Source organism: Diadema antillarum, unplaced genomic scaffold (assembly GCF_040938485.1).
Source record: "Diadema antillarum isolate AM-2024a unplaced genomic scaffold, OU_Dant_1.0 scf00000008, whole genome shotgun sequence".
NCBI lineage: Eukaryota > Metazoa > Echinodermata > Echinoidea > Diadematoida > Diadematidae > Diadema > Diadema antillarum.
Window position 1 is genome coordinate 2,439,315 of NW_027270897.1, and position 25,294 is coordinate 2,464,608.

General features: G+C 38.1%; 1 protein-coding gene across 2 annotated transcripts; it reads left to right on the forward strand.

Moving 5' to 3' along the window:
- On the forward strand, positions 1–24,391 carry LOC139717929 (uncharacterized). Of its 2 annotated transcripts, XM_071629417.1 has the most exons (11): positions 1–215; positions 1,173–1,494; positions 4,135–4,353; positions 10,636–10,713; positions 12,242–12,523; positions 14,410–14,631; positions 16,263–16,328; positions 16,514–16,579; positions 17,887–17,998; positions 20,151–20,301; positions 22,968–24,391. In XM_071629417.1, exons 2-11 carry the CDS (start codon positions 1,473–1,475, stop codon positions 23,781–23,783), a joined length of 2,034 nt encoding a protein of 677 aa, XP_071485518.1. In that variant the 5' UTR covers positions 1–215; positions 1,173–1,472; the 3' UTR covers positions 23,784–24,391. The 2 variants fall into 2 exon arrangements, with proteins under 2 accessions (XP_071485518.1, XP_071485524.1); XM_071629423.1 differs by lacking the exon at positions 16,263–16,328.
- The last annotated feature ends 903 nt before the right edge of the window (positions 24,392–25,294 follow it).

The following is a 25,294-nucleotide window of genomic DNA, read 5'->3' on the forward strand; positions in this document are numbered from 1 at the left end:
CAAGTAGCTATTTTTTTTTTCCTGTAGAAGCCCTAGCTTGAATAGAATTTTGTGTCGTGGCTTTGCCAATTATAAGTCAGTGTTCGACCAATTTCTGACTAACATTTGGGTTTTCACGATGGAGAAACGGATAACTTTTTTAGCCTGGTTGTGTGTTGGTGTCGTTCTTCCCAATTCACTCCCCACACTTTCTACCAAGGAAGCTCACAAGACTTGTAAGTACTTTTTTTTCTTTTTTCTTTTGTCTACTACTCCATTATATTGTCAGGTAGTTTTTCTTTTGTAAAGGAGTGAGCAGAATTCAAAGATAATATCATTTGATTTTATTTACAAAAATTTAGACCGTCATTGTAAAAGCAAAGAAAGAAACAAAGAAACAAACAATTACGAATTTCAAATTTGATATTCCCAGGCCACTTCCGCCCTACAGCAATTCAACTTAGAAAAAAAAAAAGAGAACCCTACACTTTTGATGTTATGGGTCTTGCAGACAGGCGTGCTCTGATTCATTTGCGCGTTAGACAAAAGTCCCTTAAGCGTTATGTCAGCAACCCTATGGGGTTAAATTCAGTTGCAATAAGCCCAAACTCGGTAGGATCATTTCATTTATAAAGATGTCAAACGTGTCAAATATCAAAGCTACGTCTACTTTGTAAGTCTCCTTACGGTATTTTAAAACACTTTTTTGTAATACAGTAGGGATAGGAAGCTGAGGAAAAACTACTTATCAAAAAAATTGAGCATTTTTTTATGTCTATTATCCTCTTTGTTCCCAACGTTTCTTTTCCGCACGTTTTCGTATAACATAAGACATTAGAGTTGACTGATATGTTGGTCGTCTGCATGTTACCTGGACGTAGAAGAATTAATCCATTTAGATAACGTGCTACTGAGATATTAAGAGTCCTTATGCTCCATTATTAGACAATGGCTTTACTGCAAAGTATTTAGAAAGAAACTAGTGTGAGAAAATTGTGATTTTTATTTCTGTCATGTTGACAGGGTAGCGACATTTCCAAGGATCGAATATCATTTAATGTCCCTTGCTGTTTTTTATTCATTCAAACATAACTCGCTTAATAATAATAATGATAATGATAATAATAATAATAATAATAATAATAATAATAATAGTTATAAATACACTTCTTCGTGTCTCAAATTCCTTCCAGACTTCTTTCTTAACTGTTCGGGGACGCCACTACAGCCAGAGATACTGTGTGATGTAGATTGCCTCACCAACGACGATAGCTGGGTTTTCCAGGCACCTCGTGGACATCGAATACGGTCTGAAATTATGTTTGTCAACCACACAGTGATTGGATTTGAAGTTCTGGACGAAGTAGCGAACAAATCGTTTCTGAGTGTGATCATAAAATCCAAATCCATCCATGGCAAATCCCTCACATTATCCCTGACCCATCAAGTAGAGCTACGGATAACATATATATGTCGACCCAGTGAAGTTCAAAATGAGCGTGAAATGTTACGAGGGTAAGTGGTTATGCCTTCAGTATTACCATGGATAAGCCGTACCAACTTTCTTTCTTTCGTGACAGTATGCATGAAGATTTGACAACAAAATTTTCAAAGGACAATTTAGATAATGAAATCGTAAGATCCAATTGTTTATTTTACCTTATGAAGATTAGAGATTCTTAAAGTATGCCTTGCTTTTTTAGATAAAGACTTGAAAAAGACCCAAATAGATATAGTTAAAAAAAAGATAAAAAAGTCCATAACGTTATATCATTATAGACTTACCCGATACACAGTTACGTTGTCTTGAATTAAGAGTACTGCATCAATGTCATCTTTACGTTTGTGATTTTTGACCAACATTGTCATCGAATTTCGGCGGAAAATCTAGCCTGTAGAATTGCTGTTTTTAAAAACAAAGGAGAAATTTGGAAGGTAAGTGTATTAACAGGTGGGCTTTCATCTTCGTTAAAAGTTCGTGGAACAGTCAGAAGGTTTCATTATTCTTCATAGCGACATTACAAAAATTAATGGTCACATTAATATAGACTTATGTTATTTCTATTTCTCACAGTTTCCTAAATTGTCATTACATTCCAGGTCGATTTTTTGTATAAATGTATTAACACAAAGAAAGAGTAATATTCAAAATTTGCACTAAAAGTAGAAAAGCGATCAACAGCCTTTGAATATAATATTTTGCATGATTCACTAAACTGCTAACCGTTGACAAGTCTTACCATTTGAATGCTGAGAAAAAACATATATGGACAGTTTTTTTTCCATATTGAAGTGAAAGTGAAAGTTAAGCGAAAATTAAGTTCACCTGTTCATGCAAAACTAGCAAAAAGTTGCAAGATATGTTTTTTTTTTTTTTTTAGTTTAGAGCAGATCCTGAAAGAACAGACCCTAATCTTTGAAGTGATGTAAAACTCAACTCAAATAGACTCTCCTAACTTATCTAAATATTGGAAAGAAAACACACACTTGGGAAAAGTGTTAACTGAGAAAAGAGGCTCTGAAGTACAGGGTCTATTCAAGCGCTTAATCTCTACCAAGCCGTGCTAGCTGTGTGATGAAATCGAGAAAAAAAAAAAACTAGGATATAAACCTCCGGAACGACAGCAATGAAGTGATTATCAGATTAAGCTGAAATTAAGCATGATTTATTAACACATTCTGTCTAGGATTAATGTCAACTTTAATGCAGCAGTATAATCTTTTTTTCAGGTTTTTACAGTTGAAAGCGAAGAGCATTTATAGGGTTTTTAAAAAAAGAAAAAAAAGACTCTATTAAGAGACACCTAATTACACTATTCTACCAACAACAAAAAATGTTCGAGAAAAACTGGTCAAAACATAATTTCCTAGTCGTTCTTTTTTATATATTAAGCTTTAGCATACTGAAGAAGAAGTTTTGCTCTTTCAGAAAATATGAAAAACTCAAGCATGTCAAAATAAGCTGGGTTGACCCATTCAGTCCTCACACAAAATCAGTGCTTGCAACATTTTGTTGGTTTTAGATGCACGGTCACAAATGCACACACACACACACACACACACACACACACACACAAACACACACATGCACACACAATATCATTCTGCCGGCTTTTTTTGGTAACCCCCAGGCAGAAAATCTGTCATGCTGTCAGAAACATTTGGTTTCCAGTCAAATTCATGAAATTCACGTAAAGGCAATGAAGAAAAAAATATTTTGTTAAGAACTGATATTTATGTATATGTATGGCTTCATCAACGTATGTATATTAATATACATGTACATGTATGCTCATGTACAATGTTAATACAGAAACCAATAAATGAATAAATCGAATCAAATTCTTTTCCTCGAAATGTTTTCATTGCAACTGATTGAAAATTGCCCTACAACGACGTAAATAAGCACTGAATTGATCAGTGTTTTAGTGTAGCCGTGATTAAAGAAAAAAAAAATTGGCGTATAAACTCGAGCAGGATTCGAACCTATGACCTCCTGATCTCCGGAGAGGTGTCATCTCCACTAGACCACCTAGACCCCCGAGTGTTGGTTCTAATCCTTCTTATCATGGCTATTTCTTAAACACTGATCAATGCAGTGCTTATTTACGTCGATGTAGGGCAACTTGTCAATCAGTGGCAATTTGGTTTGCAATTGATTCTCTAATGCAATACAATGCACAAACCTAAAAAAAAAAATAAACAAAAAATAAAATAAAAGTCCCGCGGCCTGATGTTGGAGTTATTCCAATAACGTGCCTTTGAGAACAGAGCATAAGCTTGAGGTATTAAAGTATGAAGAGCCCTTAAAACACTCTAAATGTCACCCATGCTTATTCCAAAGAAGCCGGCTTTTATTCACTGTCCTTCTCTTGATTTATAAAGTGAACTGTGTATAAAACTACAAATCAATCAGTGGTTTGACGCCTTTATAAATGCATTGTAGAGTGTTGTAACTAAGTGTGTCAAGTCTAAAGCTAATGTGGCAGTTAAAAACCTGTTAAAGGGTGACGGGATTGAGGTGGAAAATTGTTTTGACTATTAAAAAGCTTATTCGTCAAATCACACATGAACATAGGGAAATAATACATAAATCACATATATGTAAAACTATATTATTTGCCACAATAGCTAATTGGTTTCTTCCTCATCAAGAAAATTCATCAGTGAAACTGGTTAATGGACGTTCGCCGCATGACGGGTTTGTGGTCTTTGAAACAAACACATTATATGTGTGCCCTGAGGGATTTGATGATAGAGCCGCTGATTTGGTTTGCGGAAGTCTCGGCTTTCCAACCGTGGAGGAATACTTGAATCAGACATTGCCCGGCACTGTGACAATAAACGGGTTTATTCAGTTACGATGTGGTGAAGGTGAGTACATATAAACATTATTGACTTACATGTATGACCCAGACTTTGCTACGACCGACATGTTGTGCTTTATTTGTTTTGTTTCATTAAAGTTTTTTTTTGTCATTAGTTTGCAGTGAAAAAAAAATGGCAGCCCTCCTTCGGATCGGTCCTCAGAGCTAGCTAGCTCTAGAATGCAGATTTATGGAATTAAAGATTTTTTTTTTAACTAACCATTTACCAAGCAGTTCACGAGTACAATTAAACAGACAAGAAGAAACACCTTCATTTCTATTATGATCTTTGCAGAGTGTTGGCGTGTTTGTGCCAGGACACTATAAATTGAAGCAGATACTGCAGTTCTTTATCATTCTTGCATTTTGCTTTTGTCCATACAAAGCAATCCATTCCCAAAAAGTCCAAATCCCCAACTTGCGTAATACATAATGGACATCGATGTTTGAAGCATTATCGTGCAATTAAAGAATTCCGTTGTATTTCATGTATTTCTGTGACGCCCCGAATTCACTTCAGCTAACTTGCGTCGATTCAAATTTGATGTATCCCACTCTCGTAAGAAATATCCGTCGAATATTGCTAGTAATACATGTGATTCCTCATATTATCAAACTGTAATACCGTTAAAACACTGACAGTTTTACAAATGAAAAACAAATATCACAATTTGAATCCTTAACTCAATGGATTCTTTCTTTACGATTTTTGTTCATTATTTAAAGCGGGGTTCCCACTATCACGATTAGCGCCACGATTGATATCGTGGTCTTAATCGTGAAGTGATCGTGGTGATCTTATCAGATCGTATTAGATTGTATCATATCTTGAGGTCAATCATGGCCACCGCGTTAATCGTAGACAAGTTTTGAACCGTCCAAAAATGTTCTACGATTAACACGATTGATTTTTGATCGTGATCATCGCATCAGATGGTCTTGGATCGTATCAAAACGCAGCAAGTCTTATCTAATCGTGCTTCTTAATCGTGTTGATCGGGATCGACTTTTTACTCTTTTACTCGCAAATCGTATATATTTTGTATTCCGCGAGGTTGAATAAGGGAGGGGTGGCACAATTAAATGTAAAAAAAAGCAACACCACTGAAACATCCACCAGAAGCATAATGTTCCAAATACTCCACAAAGTAACTTTTGTGACTTTTGAAAAGTGACCAATATCGTGGATGTAAGGTCACTTGTGTAAAGACCACTGTCATTATTTTTCATATAGAAGTTAGTCAATAAGTGTAGCAATACCCCTGCGAATAATTTTGCTGAAGACTTTTTTTTTTGTTAAAAAGTGACATTATTTTAGGGGAGTTTCATTTCTGTTGTGTGTGTATGTCGGTTTTCTTATACATTGTTGAATAAAACAATAAATCAAGCCAAACAAACCAAACTTTCAATACCACATGAGATAACGACATTTTGAAATAAAAATGCCTATGATACATACTATGCGAATATGAAATCAAACACACAAGCAATTGCAATCAGTTCGGCCAACTTTCTTATATTGAGCGTATAACACATAAAATGCTAGCATTCAAAAAGAGCCTATCCTCTTTTTTTAAGTTAGCATCAATTTCATCATATTTTCTTCATGTATTTCAAAGAAAGGTGAAAACATTTGTCTTGATCCTCTTTTCCTTAGAAGATGGGGCAATGATCTGATCTTGTGTATTCGTTTGTTTGTTCGTGTGTTTGCTTTTTTTTTGGGGGGGGGGATGAGCACGTTAATTCAATATTCTAATAATTTCTTTAGGTTAAATTAGAGGAGGGGTTGTGGCTGGCCTAGGTGATGCTTTCTATCTGATGATAATGTAATCGTCATTCGCAATACTGCAAAGGTCACGTTCTCATCATTCTCAACCTGTCAACCCTTGCCATCAGCAATGGTTGTGGATAGTAAACTTAATCACTCTGCAGAAGTAGAGGAAACAATGAAATCCATCGTCAGCCGGACTATAATATTCCCATTCGGGTCCAATCGCACCTTAAATGGGGGTCGCTTTTGATCCCGATCGTGAAAAATATCGTATCTTATCTCAACAGCCCGCATTGGTTCGCGGTATTCGTATTGGAATGTATCAGAACGTAGCTGCACGCACCAAATCGGGGATCCCGATCGTAATGATAGTGGTAGATTGGAACAAATCATGGACTCAATCGGGACAATCCTATCGGATCGTATTTGAACTGAAGACCAGATTGTGACAGATCGTATTGCTTGAAGTAGACCAATCGTGACCATATCGCATCCAAGCGAAGCAACACGTATTGGCTCGCATAACCTTGTATCCAAACGTGAAATTTCAGACGAGTTCAACGAAACTTCTACGATCAGTTAAGAATGTCCAATCGTGGCGTTCGCAATAGATCGTACGATAGTGGGAACCCCGCTTTAAGATAAACTACTCTAACTATATTTAATTAAAACTGTAGTCACAACGACTGAAAATGATCTGTCTCCATCAATGCTCCATCTTGGTTAGGTGTTCATTCATCTTTGCTTATGTAAATAATATGGTTAGTTTGGCCCCATAATAACATTTCGTACCTTTCGGGATTGATGCAAATATCCTATTTTTTCTTTTCAGAGAAATTCGGATATTCCTATACGAATATATCAAATTCTGAACTATTCAAAAGCAATAAACAACTGAAGTGTAGAAAATAAACATTTGATATTTCGAGAACTAGTTACATGCAGTTCAGTTCTTCATATTCTTATTGTGATGAACAGAACATTCGTGTACATGGCATGTCGGTAATTGCACCAATGTCAACCAAATTTCGTAGGACTAATTTCAAATTTTGCAGTACTTATATAAGAAATACAACTGGGCGTGTCAGCTCTATCATACATCTTTTTCCCACTGCATTTTATTCAGTATTGCAAAATCTACATTTTGAAAGCACAATCCTGGGAGATGGATGATTATTATGCTGTAGTATCACTTGAACTTGTATTTTTGTTTTCTTTCTTTTTTGTAGTTTTGTTATGTTCTGTTTAGCTTTCACAACAGCGTATGTTGCGACATGGATTGTCGCCCCTACACGGATTGTCGCCTCCTGCTCGGGGCGACAATCCGTGACGGGCGTTGGCGGCACGGATTGTCGCCCCCTACACGGATTGTCGCCCGCCCTCGAAGCACATTTTGCTGGGTAATATCGTTCTGGACATAATCATTGAAATACTAACACATAACTTACATGGCTACATCCATGCAAACATGCCATGTAAAAAGTCATGGTGAGGTTTCAAGGAAGTGTGTATGTGCGCGTGCACATGATAATTTAGTGTCCGTTTGTGCGTGTGCGTGTGTGTGTGTGTGTGTGTGTGTGTGTGTGTGTGTGATGGAAGAATGTGTTTATTATGTCAGTTTTTTGCGTATGTGTTTTTTAGCTGCGCGTGGGGAGGGATACCTAGTAAGCTGTTGCTGGCATAAACATTGATATTGATTTTATCAGCAGCTTTGAATTTGATGAGTTTGTTTGGCAGATTTGTATATGAATTCGGAGTGGAGCTTGCGTGCGGGCGGATGCTGCTTTTCTGCATACGGTCCATTATGTCTTATTTATCAACATTGGGAAATCGTTTCATCAGGAAGGATGTGGTATCGGTTCGGGTGTGCGTCGGTATGTGGGAAGGGGGTTACATTTCGTTATTGCAAAAGTTTGTTATTCTGAAGGCTCATTCGTCCGAAGGCTCTTTCGTCCGAAGGGTCATTATTCCGAAGGTTCGTTATTCCGATTTTCATTTTTGGATCAACGAACCACTAGGTATAGGGAATTGTGTGTTTCGGATGAATGAAGCCTCGGAAAAAACGAAACTTCGGAATAACGAGCCTTCGTGTGTGTGTGTGTGTGTGTGTGTGTGTGTATGTATGTATGTATGTATGTATGTATTTGGGTCGGTGAATGTGGGTGTGGGATGATTTAGGTTTTGTTTAATCAGGGGTTGGTGGGTTGGGGATTGGATTTGAAGAAGGATAGTTATAAATGGTATGACGGATGTTGGTAGGATTTAATATTTAGGATAGATGTAGGCCCTAGATTTGTTTCGGTTTGGGAGGGGAGGGGGTGGTGGGGTTTTTTATGACTAATTTCATTCTAGATTTGTGTAATATATTTGTGTGTGTTGTTTTTTTTATGTATATGCCCTTGTAAGTAAGAAGGTGTTACATGATCCAAACCAATATATTCCAGGAATATAGGTTTGGTAGGACCCTATACATGTCAAAACTTTCTCGTGAAGAAATTATTATTAGGGTTGGTCTATAATCGAGTTATCTATGTTGAAGTGAGATTATTTGTGGTATAAATTGACAAATGGATTTGCTTTTATTTCGAATTGCCATTTGTAACTTTTTTTGTTCATGTTGCACCCAAAATGGGTCGATTTATGAATGATTTGAATGAAATCAATAAATATCAAGGAAAAAAGTGTTGAGTTGGTTTGTTTGCATTATGAGGTTTGTTTGAGTGTTTGTTGGTGTTTGTTTGTATTACGTATGTATTAGCGTTGTGCAATGGCAGTTCGTTTGTGCTAAAATCAAGTAACGATTGACAATTTTTTTACGGCGTGTGGAAATTATTCGCTCATGCATAAAGCATGCCAAACCTATTCTGGGACAAAGAATAGTGGTATGGACGTTCTAGTTTATAAGACTGATGGAAGAAAATGACTGCAGGGAAAAATGAACAAAGACAAATAACATTTGGGGAGGGTACCTCCCTCGTATGTATTTTCTCTCGGTCTCTCTCTCGCCTAGCCCGCCTCACCGCTGATATTTGGTTGACACACCCATACTATTTTTAGATCAACGCTGGTGTGAATTCTTTAGACACGTGCTCATACACTCTGAAGGCGTTTGTATTGCCACAGTAGCGCCACTATATTCCACATACACACGTAAGCATACAGGCACACATATACACACAAACAAACCACTACCACTATGTAACCACCACACATGCACAATTTCTACATATTGTATTATTATACTCCAAACACACACACAAACACACACGCACACACACACAACAAATCATACACATCACATATCATGCAGCTCACAATACACGCACGCACACACACACACACACACACACACACACATACGCATAACTTACCAGTCATACCCATCCCACCAAAGCTTAACACCGGAGGAACCACCCCGAGCCCGGGGCGACAATCCGTGACGGGGCGACAATCCGTGTCGCAACAAATTTTTTGCCAACACGGATTGTCGCCTTCGAGGTCAAAAACTGGGAACTGCACAAGCGTCACGGATTGTCGCCAGGCGACAATCCGTGACGGGGGCGACAATCCATGTAGGGGCGACAATCCGTGTCGCAACAAGCGTACATTCATTTGCAGGTTGTACGAAAAGCAAAACAAATGTAAACAAACAAAGATTTAATTCTTAAAAGTGAAATGTGTGAAATTTTCCATATTTCTTGTCCATATTCGTCTCACAGCTTGAGCGAGGATATGACGCAGTGAATTCACAAGCAAATGTTGACATAATTACAGTGTATTTCATTGAAATCGGACATTATCGAGAGCTGCACAATAAATCCTCTCCCAAGTATATAAAACTGTCCTAAATGTCCATAGACACAATCACTCTTTCTCTCTCTCTCTCTCTCTCTCACTTCGGCAATGAAATAAGTCTCCGTAAAGTATGTTGATTAATCTTCAATGTTCTTGTTGTAGCTAAATCGAAAGGGCTTAAAGGAAACCAAAACCCAAAGAGAAATATGGATTGAGTAAAAGCAGCAACACTAGTAGAACACATCAGTGAAAGTTTGAGGAAAATCGTAAAATCGTTGCAAAAGTTACGAATTTTTAAAGTTTTGGTGTTGAAACCGCTGGATGAGGAGACTACTAGAGGTTATGGCGTCATGTGGACAACAATTCAAAGAAAATATAAATGGAATTCCACAAAAATTAATCTTTCATGAAAATTACACTTTTCATCAAAGTGATATTGACATAATATGTTAAGGCTATAATGGAAATTATTCCTCCTGCTTTCGTATATAACGGTACTCTTTCATTATGCTGGTCTCCTCATCCAGTGGTACCAACACCAAAGCTTTACAAATTCATAACTTCTGCATCAGTTGTCCGATTTTCCTCAAACTTTTACCGATGTGTTCTACTAACATGACTAATTTTGCTGTATTCACTCAATCCACATTAATTTTCTCTTTGGGTTTTTTTGCTCCCTGAATGAAACATAATTTTGTATTACTATTCGATATCAATTGATAGCTGACAAGTTCCTCGAGCAGTGCTCATTGACAACCATCGGATGTCCCTCGAACCAAGTTGTTAGACTGAAATGCCGAGGTGAGAATTTGCATGAACACTATGGTTTATATCGGGAGAGTTTGGAGTTTTATGACACGGCTTATCTAGCGACGTGTCTAGATCAATGTCTGGAAGCACAATTATTATTAGCATATTATAATGCCTCTTTCGGGTTTGATAGATATTTCCATTCTCAAGTTCGGATTCTTTGGTTCTCATAAAAGAGGTATTTGGAAGTGTTTATTGAAACCTTACGAATTACATACAGTCAAAGATAAATTTGATACTTTAGAATTATCATGAAGAATGAATATTGTTTGCATTACAGTATGACTCTAGCTGTAATTTTGGGCACAATTTAAATGTAGCTTTCAAGCCATTAACACGATGTAGTGGATCCCCTTTTGCTCCGCTCAGTAAAGTGTGTGAGGGGGTCAATATCCTGAATACCAAAATTTAGTAAAGGCAGAGGGTTTGGAAGCCAGACGAAAATTGCCGCGCATTTGGCCCAGTTTGCGTTTACACTAGGACCCCGTTTACAGCGCGAGGCTCGGCCGCGGCTCACGCTCTGGAGGTGGTCTCGGCCGTGGCCGAGCCGCGGCCGAGACCACCTCCAGAGCGTCCAGCGTCCAGCGTCCAGCGTCCACCTCCAGAGCCCGGCCTTTTCCTTGTGTAAACGCAAACTGGTCCAAATGCGCGACCAATTTTAGTCTGACTTCCAAACCCTCTGCGCGTACTATTTCGTTATTGAGGATATTAACCCCATCAACGTCGAAAACTAGTAAAGTTTAAGGTGGCATTGTCCTGCAAAGGATTTTTCCCTCGGCAAAGGCCTTTGCCAGAACGGCGACTTCTTCGTCACGGCATCCAGTTGGCAAAGGGTCTGAAAACCAGACTTTACGAAATTGCATTTGTTTACAAGCAGAGCGCCACTACGACAAAATAATGAAAGGTTTGAATTAAAAGCGTGGCCGAGCCCGGCAGTGTAAACGAACAAAATTACGGGGCTCGGCCGCGGCTTGGCCCAGCCCCGCACTGTAAACGGGGTCTGAGAAAAGGCCGGGCTCCACCACTTCCAGAGCGTGGCCAAATGCGCGGCCAATTTTGGCCTCGCATTTGGCCTTTTGCGCGTTTACACTGAAATGAAGGTGGGCTCGGCCGCGGCTCGGCCGCGACCCTCGCACTGTAAACGGGGTCATAGTCTTCATTCACAATGCGTAATGAACGTGTATGAGCGATATTATTAATAAAAAGAAAAGCTTAGCTTGATTTCCTTCCTGCCTTTATATCATACACATGCTTTTCCTGTGACTCAGACCCACATAATACTCAGAGGTCCAACTGATCGGTTTCCGGTAAGCCCTGGAATATACATTCCGTCCGTTTAGGTGACGTGGCAAATTTGGTGTTTCCCTACATAACTACTCCTTTTAATGTTTGAAAACATTCATAATCATAATAGTTCATTCCTGGTAGTGTATCATCTCGCTTGTATGTTGTACAGCGCTGTATCATCTCGCTTGTATGTTGTATCATCTCGCTTGTATGTTGTATCATATCCATATAGAACCTGCGTTTATTGGTTGCTACAAAGGTGCCGGACAAACACTCCAGTCTCTCTTTTCACTCAATGATGAAGTTCACGTTCTTTCTGAAGACGAATGCATGTCTACCTGTCAACGAGTGTCCGGAGGCAAAGACGTTGCTGTCGTACATCGAAGGTCGTGTGTTTGTTTGCAATTAGAGGAATTTGAAAACTTTATTACTGGCGGAAGATATTCCCACCACTGGACCTGTCTCAGCCAGACACAACTTGATTCCGACCAAGTGTTCTTTACAGCATTTAATCGTGAGTTAAAAACTGTGACTTAGCAAGAAAATCCCGGCATGACTGTTCTCAGAACAAATTCCATGACCGTTTTAAAAGGCAAAGATGAGTGGACAGAAGGATCAAAATGATAACTCTGGTATCGGTTCTATGACCTTCAGAGCTATTATTCGCAATTGCCGTTAATGCTATAGATAAGAAATGCTATACAAGGGACAAATTTGTGACTTTATAAATACCAGTGAAGCAATCACATCTTCTCACTAACAACGCGGCAAATACTCTTATGACACGTCAATAATAATCAATATGAATAAAATCAATAATCAATAATAGGCATGAATAATTGAGGGTGTTGTTCGTTATTCCGAAGGTTCGCTATTCCGAAGGTTCGTTATTCCGAAGGGTCGTTAATCCGAAACACGCAAATTCCCTTTACTTACAGGTTCGTTAATCCGAAAATGAAAAAGGGTTCGTTGATCCGAAAATTTGTGGCGTTATTCCAAAGGCTCGTTATTCCAAAGATTGGTTAGTCCGAAAATGAAATTCGGAACAATAAACCTTCGGAATAACGAATCTTAGGAATAAAGAGCTTTCGAAATAACGAACCTTCGGAATAACGAGCTGTAACCATAATTGATAGTGACTGCAGAAACTTCTAGCATAATCATTCACGGGTTTGTTTGTGTTTTTCTCAGAAGTAAAATGTTTACCCAAATAATCGTCGAAATCAGAGATGAGCAGATGAAGAGTTTGTTCGCAAAAATCGATAAGTCCATGTTTGCCAAATGGAGATATTTGCGATTAAAGGTCAAGAAAAATGAAGAGAATAATAAGAACATTGTCGATTCTTTTGAACGTAAGTTCAAAAATGTACCTTTATATGTAGTGACAAATACATCATTTAACCTTAACTAGGCCGGGCTATTTCGGTAGTTGATAGAGCCGGGGAGGGGGTGGGGGGGGGGGTGGGGCCTCCCAGGCCCCCCTCCAGATCTCGGCCGTCGACAGCGTGATCGTGACGAAAATTGGCACACACGTTGCCTATGATGTAATTTAAAATGCCTTGAAGTTAATTTTTCAAAAAATTATCATTTATGCTAAACTATGCTAATTAATGCATAATGATGCATGAAATCAGACTGTTTGGTATAAATCGCAAAATAACGCTCAAAACAGGCACATTTTTTGTGTAGATATTCTTTCTGGTGTCCTTAGCAAATGTAGTAAAAAGATTGTGATATCAGAAAGTATTTTACTGTTTTTTGAATTTCTTATGTATATCTTTGTTTTTTCGACTTTATGTTTTTCACTGCTTTTCGATGAACAAGAAAATATGTTATTTATTGATTTTAATCAATAAAACTCCCAAATAATCATGCTTTTATGAAATTTACCTGTAAGCACAGTTTGCATTGAAATTTTACACGAATTCACGTTTTTGAGCAATTTTTGGTCTGACATGCATGTACATATTTATGCGTAACTTCGGAACCGCGCGCCCGGGCGTCGCAAATTCGGTGTCAAAAGATGTAAGAGACTCGAAAGAAAAAAGTCATGAAACGTCGCGGCGATAGCTTTTTGCGATTGCGATACATCACGCGGAACGTCGAGGGGGGGGGGGGGGGTCGGAGGCCCCCCCCCGGACTAGTTAGGGTTAAAAGGTATTATTAATTTTTGAACTTTATGACAGAGACGGTACTTCAAAATCTTCAGAAATGGACTTATTGGTTTTTGCGAACAAACTCTTCAGATATCGTTGAACGATACCAACAGGGCAAACCAGACAACTCGTGAAAGATTACCAGTGAGTTATTTTGCAACTCTTCATCTTGGTATTTTCCCTTAAACATAATTAATGGGGTTTACGTGAAGATCATTCCTTTTGTTTCTTCTTCTTCCTACAGTGTCAGTCGGGTTCTGTAACCATCCAGGCAATGTGTCAAATGGTCAATGGAACTCCAACACCACTAACTTTGGCTCCGTAATAACTCTTAGCTGTGGCGAAGATTACGTCATCAATGGTGGCAAGGCATTGCAGTGTGTATCTCTACCTGGAAAGTCTACCTACTTTCCTGTTTGGAACGATACAGTCCCATCTTGCCGGCCAGTCAAAAATGAAATTCACGGTGGGTTGTACAAACCTAAGAGCATGCCGTGATTATATGAAGAGTTTGTTCGCAAAACCGGTAAGTCCATATTTGCCAAATGGAGATATTTGCGATTAAAGGTCAAGAAAAATACAGAGAATAATAAGAAATGCTTGCTTCTTTTGACCATAACTTTAAAAATGTACCTTAATATGTGACCCTGCACCTCAAAACAAACAAAAAGTCGCCAGACATGAATTTTTAATTAAGACCATATTCTGAAAGAGCAAACTTTAAGCTTTAAAATGATGTATAACTCAAAGCAAATGGACTCTCCTAACCATCTAGATATTGGAAAGAAAGAGCAGACTCAGGAAAAGTATGAACTGAGAAAAGAGGCTCTAAAGTACAATGTCTATTCAAGCGCTTAATCTTTACCAAACCGTGCTGAATGTGCGATGAATGGGACAAAAACAGGAAGTAAACCACCAGAGTAACAACAATGAAGAGATTATCAGATTAAATTGAAATAAAGCATGCCTCATTAACACATTCTGTCCATAACTAATGCCAACTTTCAAATCAGTAGCCCTATCCTTTCAAAAGTTATTAGAGTTGAAAGGGAAGAGTGTGGACAAGGTTTTTCAGAAATGAAAAAGGGATTCTAAAGACACACCTAATCACACTATTCTACCAAAAATGTTCGAGATAAAGTGCTTAAGAAACACACTTTCCTGCCCGTTTTATGATACCAAATTTTAGCATATTGTAAAAGAAGACCCGCTCTTTCAGAAAATATGAAAAAGTCAAGTTCGGCTAGGTTGACCCATTTACTTATTTTCAGTCCTCACGCAAAATCAGTGTGTGCGACTTTATGTTCGTTTTGAGGTGCACGGTCACATATGTAGTGACCAATATATCATTTAAAAGGTATTATTTTGTACTTTATGACAGAGACCGTCCTTCAAAATCTTCAAAAATGGACATCGGTTTTTGCGAACAAACTCTTCATATTTTTCGTATAAACATGTCCATTCATAAAACTCCACCTTCTAAAGTCATTCCCCCTTAATGCAATTTAGCACAAGTGTCTCTGTGGATGTATCAGATTGTGAATGATTACACACCAAACAGAATATTTCGTCGCTCTCACCAGTCTCCGGTTCTTGAAAGAGGAACTTTCTTAACGTATCCTGACGAATTCGAAAGTGAAATAATGTTGGATCTTGAAAATTATGCACGGTGCAGCAGCATCAAATTATGGTAAACCTCCCCAACCAGAAAAAGGTTCTAGAAAATCCGATCTCAGCGAACGTTGGCTAAGGCACAACCAAGACAGCAAGAGGAAACTTGGTTCTAGTTCCGACGCTTTCTTTTTTGTCGAACAGGACAATATCATATTTTGTTGATTAAAGTAGCTCTTAATTCCCATGAATACAGACAAAAAAAAAAAATTGAAAAAGGACGAGCGTTTAGTATGCGGGTGATAATATTTGACCCTGCAGCAAACACCGACAAAAAGTCACCAGACATGGATTTTATTACAGGGCAAATGCTGATACTAACACTAATAGAAACATCTATGTGGCTTTTCCGTCAAACATAATATTATTCATTGACTTCTTTTTTTTTTTACAAACATGATTTTTAATTTGTATATTCGTTTACAGAAAATACACTTCAAGATGTTATACCCAGCACCAGCACTAGACAGAGTATAGACTACAGTAATAGCGGTGAGTAGCGATAAGTTTAAAACCAGCCAAAGTGTATATGACACTCTGTGTGCCTGAAAAGGATGATAAGTGATAATGAAACATCTGCAGTAATAACAATGAAAGCAATGATGATAACTTGCATATTGATGTAGATGGGATCTAGTATTTATGCTGCCATATTCTCATTCTTTTGTTTTTATAAGCTGTGGACGGGCATGCTTCTCAATGGGCAACGACCATGAGAGAAACAACCGCCGTGTCTCCTTCAGGTGATTAAAACATCTGGTGTTACCATGCTTATGCTTGTGTTTCTACATATAATTCAATTATGATGCTATAATCTTAAATTGATGCAAAGAGTAGCAAATCCCTCTTGCTGTCTTGTTTGTGAAAAAGTTAAGAGTGAGCCATTTTCCTTTCAATTTGTAGCCCTTTTCGCATAGGTGAGGTTCGCGGAAATTGGACTTTCTTTCCCTTATTATGGTTGGTGAGGTACATGCAGCAAGCATCATTTTAAAGAACCAGCATATATATATATATATATATATATATATATACATATATATATATATATATATATACAACATTCAGCGTGAACAGCTGATCATTCTTCTCTCCCCCCAAAAAGGTTGTAGAAAAACTGCTCAAAACACACTTTTCCATTCAAACTTGAAAGTAACACAGAAGAAGGAAAGCTCTTTCAGTAAATAATCTGACAAACTCGAGATGGACTCGGTTGACCCATTTCACCTTTTTTGAGTCCTCATGTAAAATCACGAGGTGCGACTTTTTGTTCTTTTTGTGATTCACGGTCATATATATATATATATACAACATTCAGCATTTCCAGTGATGATTGAATAACATCGGAGTGATGATGCGAACCTTTACCCGCTCTTATTAATGAAAGTTCGTGATTTGAGATTACATGTTATTAATGACCACATTAGTATTAAGAAGAAGCAGACACTGAAGCAAGAAAAAGTGACAGAGAAAGTGATAGCATATTAGTTTTAGGTCACACTGTCCACTGTGCATGAATATATATGCGCTTTTCTTAAACAGGGGCTAAAAAGCAATATTGATTGATTTCATCAGACTCTCGTGGAGACGTAACTATCATTATCAAAGATCCCGTTGATGTTCATGAAACTACATTTTCTAAAAACAAACAAACAAACACACACACAAATCCATAAGGGTTAATAGCGTGCCATTGCAACCAAAACCGCCCTGCCGTTTCGCAAAAGGTTTGTGAGGTTACAGAGGCAACCATGTGCAATACTTAACTTAAGCTAATTTTCTTAATTTTCTCATGTTTTTCTCTCTTAAAAACAAATAGTAGCTCTTTAACAGCAAAATTAAATCATACAATGATTCGTATATAATGACATGCATGCTTCAGGAATCAAGCATGCCAGGTTATGAAATCAAATCTTTATCAAAATATGATTAACAGCAGCAGCTATCTGTCTGTAGTCATTGTCAAAGAGAAAATCCTTGCGAGATGTTATTGCTCAGTCATTTATTCACTTCCAAGGTAACAAGGGGATAACTAAACTGTTTTGTCCTTCAGCCTCTGGATTTGCTCGGAAAAAGGTTATTACGTACATCCTGGGATCCCTTTTCGGTTTTGTTATTGGCATGCTTGTCATACTCTCGGCTTCGTGCAAACATCAGCAGAAAAGGTGACTTTTGTGTTAATTGTGGGGAAGTGGGTGGTGAATTTATTTGATGGTCATCAAAATATAATAGATGATTCAAAGTCAGTAATGTGTGTACAGTGCTAGGAAGTATATATGGATGCTTTATTGCTATTGCATATAAATATCCATTTGTTGTTCAGAAAGTGTGACGGGTCATCAAAAAAAAAAACAGGTCGCTGAGAGAAGCATTTCTGATTTTCTAATTGTTTTCCGCTAGAATCGGAGAGTTTCAAGGAATAGATTTCTCAGTATTCGCAGAAATTCACCATTAAAACGATTACAACAGCGACCAATTTTGAAAAGAACGTGTTAAGATGTTTATGTTTTTATATTCAGGGCCTATTTATCTACTTATTGTTTGGCTCTGAAGCCGGTGTAAGATGTCACGAAATCTCAATAAATAAATAAAAGTGTCCGATAGAGGAGAAAACACCTGTGCTAGTATTACTTGTTTCAGTCCATGAAGGCATTCTTCTGGTGATGTGTTGTAACATAATTATTATCGTTATAATTATTTTCTTGGTCAATTTATTCTTAAATCTAGTAATGTTTATTTTCAAATTTAGTAATAATTCATAACCTCCAATTTTTTACTGGGACGTTTGCCTTTAACCAGGACTATATTCACTCAATCCACATTTACTTTTGTAGGACCAAAATTTTGGAATAACCTTAGCAATTGTTTAAAAACGGCCCCAAGTTTTAATTGCTTTAAAGTTAAGTTGAAGAATTTCTTTTTAGACAATTAAAAGAATTCATTCGAACGTCATCATTAAATATATATTGACTTTCACTTTATGCGTATGCCTTAGCGGTTCCGTTCACTCATCACTTTTCGTCTTCTCAATTGACATTGTTTTTTCTTCCTATTTTCCAACCATGTTATCAGTTCTTCTTCATCTTTCTGTCTTACTTTTCCTGTTCTATTTTCTGCATGACAGCGACTTAGTTTGTGGATTTGTCTGGGTGTTTGTCTAGGGCTAGTTAGGTTTTTATCTGTAGTTTGTGTAATTTTTTTTTTAAATTTAGTCTCATGTGTTAAGTAGAAGATCAATGATATAAGATGTTACTATAATGTTTTTTTTTTTTTTTTTGGGGGGGGGTGCACCTTTCAAGCTTTGCTTCTTCAGCATTCATCCCCATCTCCTGCATTTTCGTAACTTCAGAATGTTTTTTTTTGGGGGGGGGGGGGTGCTTTTTTTTCTTTTTCACCTTATCATTTGTATATCTATAAATTTCACTTGTCATATTTTGCAATATTCACATATATATGTATCTATATTTCATGTGGAAGGAAAAATGTATTTACAAGTTCTGTTGGAGATGGAAAAAATATATGAAATGAAATGAAATAATGATTGTGATCAAAGTTATCTATAGAGAAGAAGAATGATCAGACCTCTGCTACAAAAAGTTACACTAACTTGGCCTATTTTACGTACTACAACTGTCAGTCTGATAAATTCTTGGTGGTATTTCATTTCTATGATGATAACAATATAACAATAATGATTGTAAATTTATATTGTGCAGTTTCTATGAAGAATATCATACTAAACTGGGCACGACAAAAAATAGATTAATGAAAAAGTAACACAAACTAATTCTTAAATGAAAAACCTACAATACAATGAAATTGTGACTTTAAGGACTTATAATTGCATAATCATTCAAATTAAAAAAAAAATCTGTTGACATGCTGAGATGTATTGAAACATGACTATGGAAAACTTTCCTGAAACATGTGTTTTACGAAGATTTTTGAAACTGTCGACTGATGATGTATCTCTGATGTGAAGATAGAGAGGAGGTTATTCCAGAGTCTTGGTGCAGCACCAACATAGTACGGTCTGCTGATGTGATTTTCCTCTTGCACCGTGCATGACTGAGCAGCGTGCTGGGGTAATTTGACCTACGAAGCCTGTGTTAGAAAATGTTAGAGTTGCAGGAATTGTGTATCACACCAAGTTTATTAAGAGCAATGGTAAAATGAAAATACGATTTTGTTTTCAACAATGTATTCAATTGCAATATTATTTTACAGTAACATCCCCTCCAGTTTAAATGTATGAATTCATTAACATGTTCTAAGAAATATGGTTTCCATTCTTTATTTATGGAATGTTATTCGTAGGCGTCGACAAGCTTCGAAGCGTTCGAAAGACCACTCCAGTGAAGAGCTGTCACAGCTGGATACGCCAAACACTTTGACTCATAGTGAAGACACAGGAGATCATGGAGGAGCTTCATCTCATCCAGAGAATGCGTATGAGAACTGTGGAGCGGTAATGACATACAAATTACATCTTTTAGGTTACGGTTTTGATGTTAGGATTGAGAATTTCACAGTACGTGTGTGTCTGTGTCTTCTATGGGGTTGAGCTCAGGCTTGAAAAGAAATATAAAAAGATAATAATGATAATAATAATAATAATAATAATAATAATAATAATAATAATAATAAGGTCTTATTTACCCAGGGTAGCCTCTTCAGTGTTGCCACTGCTCTACCAGAGGGCCCTGATGAAACCCTCCTCAACTTTGTTTTTCTTCGGAATTTCACAGCTCAGAGTGACGGTTGTGAATGGAATTTGACCTTACAAGAGATAGTATGGAGTAACGTTTGTGGATGGTGAGTTGGCTCCATCAGTAGCGCGTCTGCCTCACGATCCAAAGGACCCGGGTTCGAACCCGAGTCTGGGCTGAGCAGTGTTGTGTGTAAACATATACCGTCCCCTCTCGCAAGAGGCAAAACACTCTGTCCCTCGGATATGACATTTAAAATGGAGGTCCCGTGTATGAGAGAGTCACAACTCATGCACGTAGAAGATCCCGCTTCATTCATTCATCGCAGAGAGCAGGGTGTTTAACCCGGTGAAGTAGTCCCACCTCACATGCAACTGGACCCCATGGATGACCAGCTTAGCGTAGCTGAAAATGGACTATCCAGCCATCTTCTCAGATGAAAATGAAAAACAAAAAAACAAGTAACCTGAAAAAAAAAACTGAAAGTATTTTTTTTCTCAATGTTAGCAAAAAAATAAATAAATAAATAAACAAAAAGGTCGCATGAGCTTAATATTACCCTATAGGCAAGTATAGTCGATAGTCGTATAATGCGTTTCTGGTCGGCTTTTGGTTTACCGGTAATAGTGTTTCCTTACAAGGGTGCACGTCTTTGATTTAAATTTTGTCCTTATCATTGAATGAGAGCAGCAGTGGCTTTTAGCAGTTTTCGTGGATCACAGGACTTCTGTTACAAATAAAAATGTGTATGAACTTTTTTTAGGCCTGGTCACACTGCTCAAAAGTCGAAACAACGCATGAATCACTAAAGAAATTCGAGCCTTACGAGATACATGCGCGATTTACGCATTTTCATGAGTTTGTCTGATGTGGAACCTTCGTACGTCCGCCGATGTGCGCCGGCTTACGCGATTACGCTTTACGCGATTACGCTTTACGCGATTCCAGGTTTTCAGCAGCTCAAAACTTGGCTTCGGGTAAAAGTTTACGCAGTATTGCGCTGTTTTATGTAATTTTTGCGTAGTTTACGTAGTTCTTTGGAATACGCGAAAAATGCCCGAAATATGCGTGGAATAACAGTGATCGATCGCGAAAACGTTGCCGCTATCGCGTTGATGCGCGAATCATGCGCGATTCATACGCAATACGCAGTTCATATACTAATGATGCACGGGATAGAGTGTGTTAGTGAAGGTGCGGCGCGCTCGAGAGTATTGACAATGGTGCGACATGTACGAGGCGCAGCCGAGTGCATGTTTGCAACCGTTGTCAATACTCGAGAGTGAGCCGCACCTTCACTAACGCCACGAAATAATCATGTGCATCATTAGTTTTATAAAATGGGTCGAAAACTAACAGCATTATTCACGCACCTTTGTGGGTCAATACCAGTCAGCTACATGTAGCACTCGCTCAAAAGTCAAGATGTCCGAAGATGTTCGTCCCAAAAATTTACGCACGTCGCACTCGGAAATCCCGCACACTATAAGTACTGTACGTACGTATAAGAGTATACGTACGCCACGTACTGTTATGCACAAGAAAGGCCGCCGGCTGTTGTGGCAGCCCGCGGCCCGAACTAGAAGTTGTTTACAGGATTGACAGCGCGTATAGTAGCGCGTGACGCACTTGTAACAACTGATTGAGTGCGCACTGCTAGTGTAAAACATTGTGACGTACGTCAGGCCAGGGAGGTGGAAGAGAGACTCTTCTTAGTGCTTACCTGAAGAAAATAATGCACGCACACGTGACTCATTTCAGCGCTTCCAATTGGCTACATTCTTGAACCCATTTTATAATTAGTGATAATGCACAGATTATGCTCGGTTTTCCGTGGACCTCAGTCGTCGCGCACAACCACAAATTCGCCCTATTTGGGGCCTTTGCGTGCGTATGCGCTGGAAGTGCGTGGTTTGTTCGTGATTTTTCGCGCAATTCATCGGGGATTTTCATCGCGTAAATCAGCGAAAATTCACGACGGACAAGTACGCAAAACCAAATTTCTTGCGTGATTCATGCGTTTATGCGACTTTTGGGCAGTGTGACCGGGCCTTTAGAAACTACGGATAGCAGTGCCTTTGATCACTGCGTTGGCATAGCCATGCGTAAAATATTGCTACTAAAAGCCCGTAGGGTTACGTTTATCTGTCAGTATATTAAGTGTGATTCATATTAGTTTTAAATGCTAACTTAGTCCACACACAATCGTCGACATTAGTAGACTCAGTGTACTATAGAATTGACCCTATTTTCCAGAGTCTCGATCTTTTCTGTAAACTACTTTTTCTATGAGTTTGATGATGTGAGAACGTGGAAGCTTAAGTAGTAATATATCGTTCTAAATCAGAAAATGCTAATATTTTCACGATATTGAATGTGATAGACGTGTCTCATGGTGACTTTATGCGTGTTTTATTATTGATAGGGTCACATGTCAGCGAACCTGTCTCTTGAAACTACAGTGAACAACAGGGGAGGTATTGAAAGCTCAGCTGAAACAGGATCATGTCCTTCTTATGACGTCATACACCAGGAGAGTGAACACTTTTTTGAGTGCATAAATACTGGAGCCGATAACACGAAAGCACTATACATGGAAATGTCTGGGGCAGGGACGAAGGGGAAGAAGAAGGTTGTAATTCTTCAATCCAGGCATATCAGTGAAGAGGAAGAAGATGTTGATGAAGACGGCTATCTGCTTTCCAATGTTAGTCTGCACGGAGGTACAAGATTTCAACCTGCAGCAAGTCAAGATTCGAAAGAGCGTTGTGGCAGTGACACAGTGTTACCCTGTGGTAACAAAGGCGGCACAACATTATCTAATCAGCCCACACGAGCTCCAGGTGACACTAGTCAATCTGAGAACGTGCAATCGTCAATCTACCATGAAATTCCCTCAGCTTCCGACCAATCCGCAGCTATTTCAGAACCGCAATACTCTCCTACTTACTTGAATATCGAAGGAAATTACAAATTAGTTCCTTATGCGATGACCCTGAACGACCCTTTATATTCGATATCTATCTATCCTAGCACCTCACGAGAGGAGCATGAGGTGGATGAACATGGCTATCTTGTTTTAGAAGCAGATACTGATGGAAACATCAGTGATTGTTTAGAGAGCCAAAACAGCTTGTTGCCCACAAAAATGGTTTTGTACAAAAGCAAAATTTCCCCAAGAACAGAAGATCACTTCAATTCAACAGTGTATGAGAGTATTCCTGATGAACAAAAACTCTAAAGACGCTTCTATACTTACCTGGATGATACCTGATGTCGCAATAAGGACGAAAATACGATGCGTGATGTTCGTCTTTCCTAATCTTAGTTATGCCGAAACACACATTATTGTTATACCCCAGATGTTTGTTATTCCAAAAAGGAAATAGGGTTCATTAATCCGTACTTTTGTGGAGTAATTCAGAAGGTCGTTAATCTAAAAAATGTTATGAAGTTTGATGTTTCGAAGGTTCGTTAGTCAAAAAATAAAATAGGGGTGTATACTAACGAACCTATTAACTTATATTTTTGTTAAAATCATCTGTGAATGATTCATCACGGGTACAAGGGAATCATAGTGATAGGACTTTAGAATGATCTCGCAGTGTAAGTTAAAAGTATGACTTATAGGAAAGAGAATGCGTAAGTGCCTTCATCTTTTTATGACAGTTACCCCAAACACAAAACTATAGTCTCTGATTTATGAGCCTATAATTACATCCATCCAGTATTAATCGAAAAGTATGGAAACGAATGTCCATAATTATAAAGAGCAACTCCAAAGAAGATTCCACTTTCGCCGTTAATAAATTGGATTGTAATACAGAGTTAAATATTTTCCAAATATACAGAAACACGAAATAATTGAAGCTGTGATGGTTATCAAAATGTGGTGATGAAAACTATAGATGAAGATGTATTGTAAATGATTTAAATCTCATTAACTCACTTTTTTTTTTAAATTTTCAATCAGCTTTTTAAATGTTTTGTATTTGTTTGAAATGTTAGTATATTTGTGTGCTGTAAACGTGCATTGTACATTTCTTTGTACTTACCTGCCTGTTGGCAGATAGTAACCTAGGAATGGCGAAGTACACGCTTTGATTTATGAATGAATAAAGCATGTTACATTTAAACACATGTCATCTTGTCAGTCACATATGTCACTCCGTATTGTTGTTTTTTGAAAAAAATCATGGCATTCCAATATCATAAGTACAGAATCTAACGCTTCATTCCATTTTTTTTCCATTTTTAAAAATTTTATTCCATTTCAGCACGGCACAAGCTTCATCGATGGCTGTTCTTTTCCCTGTCCATGCACACACACACACACACACACACACATACACATACAAACTAAAATACAAATGCAATGATATAATTTTACAAAGCAATGTAAATGAGCAAACATAATCACAGGCTATGGTCGCAACCCAGAGGGGTGACCTACTGATTTGTAGCCTGCTCGGTCGTCGCTAACATATTGGCACCGCCCAGAAGGTTTTGTTTTGTTTTGTTTTGTTTTGTTTTGTTTTGTTTTGTTTTTGTTTTTAGCTGTCGAGTAGGCTACGACCGATGACCGATGGGGTACTTCTGATGTTACGGCAATCGGTCTCTTGCAGCTGAAGTTTTCACGTTGAGTTAAAATCAGCGGCGACCAACCAGTTGTGACCCTGCATCACAAAACCAACAAAAAGTCGCCAGACATGGATTTCTATTTAAGGGCAGATTCCGAAAGAGCAGACTCTA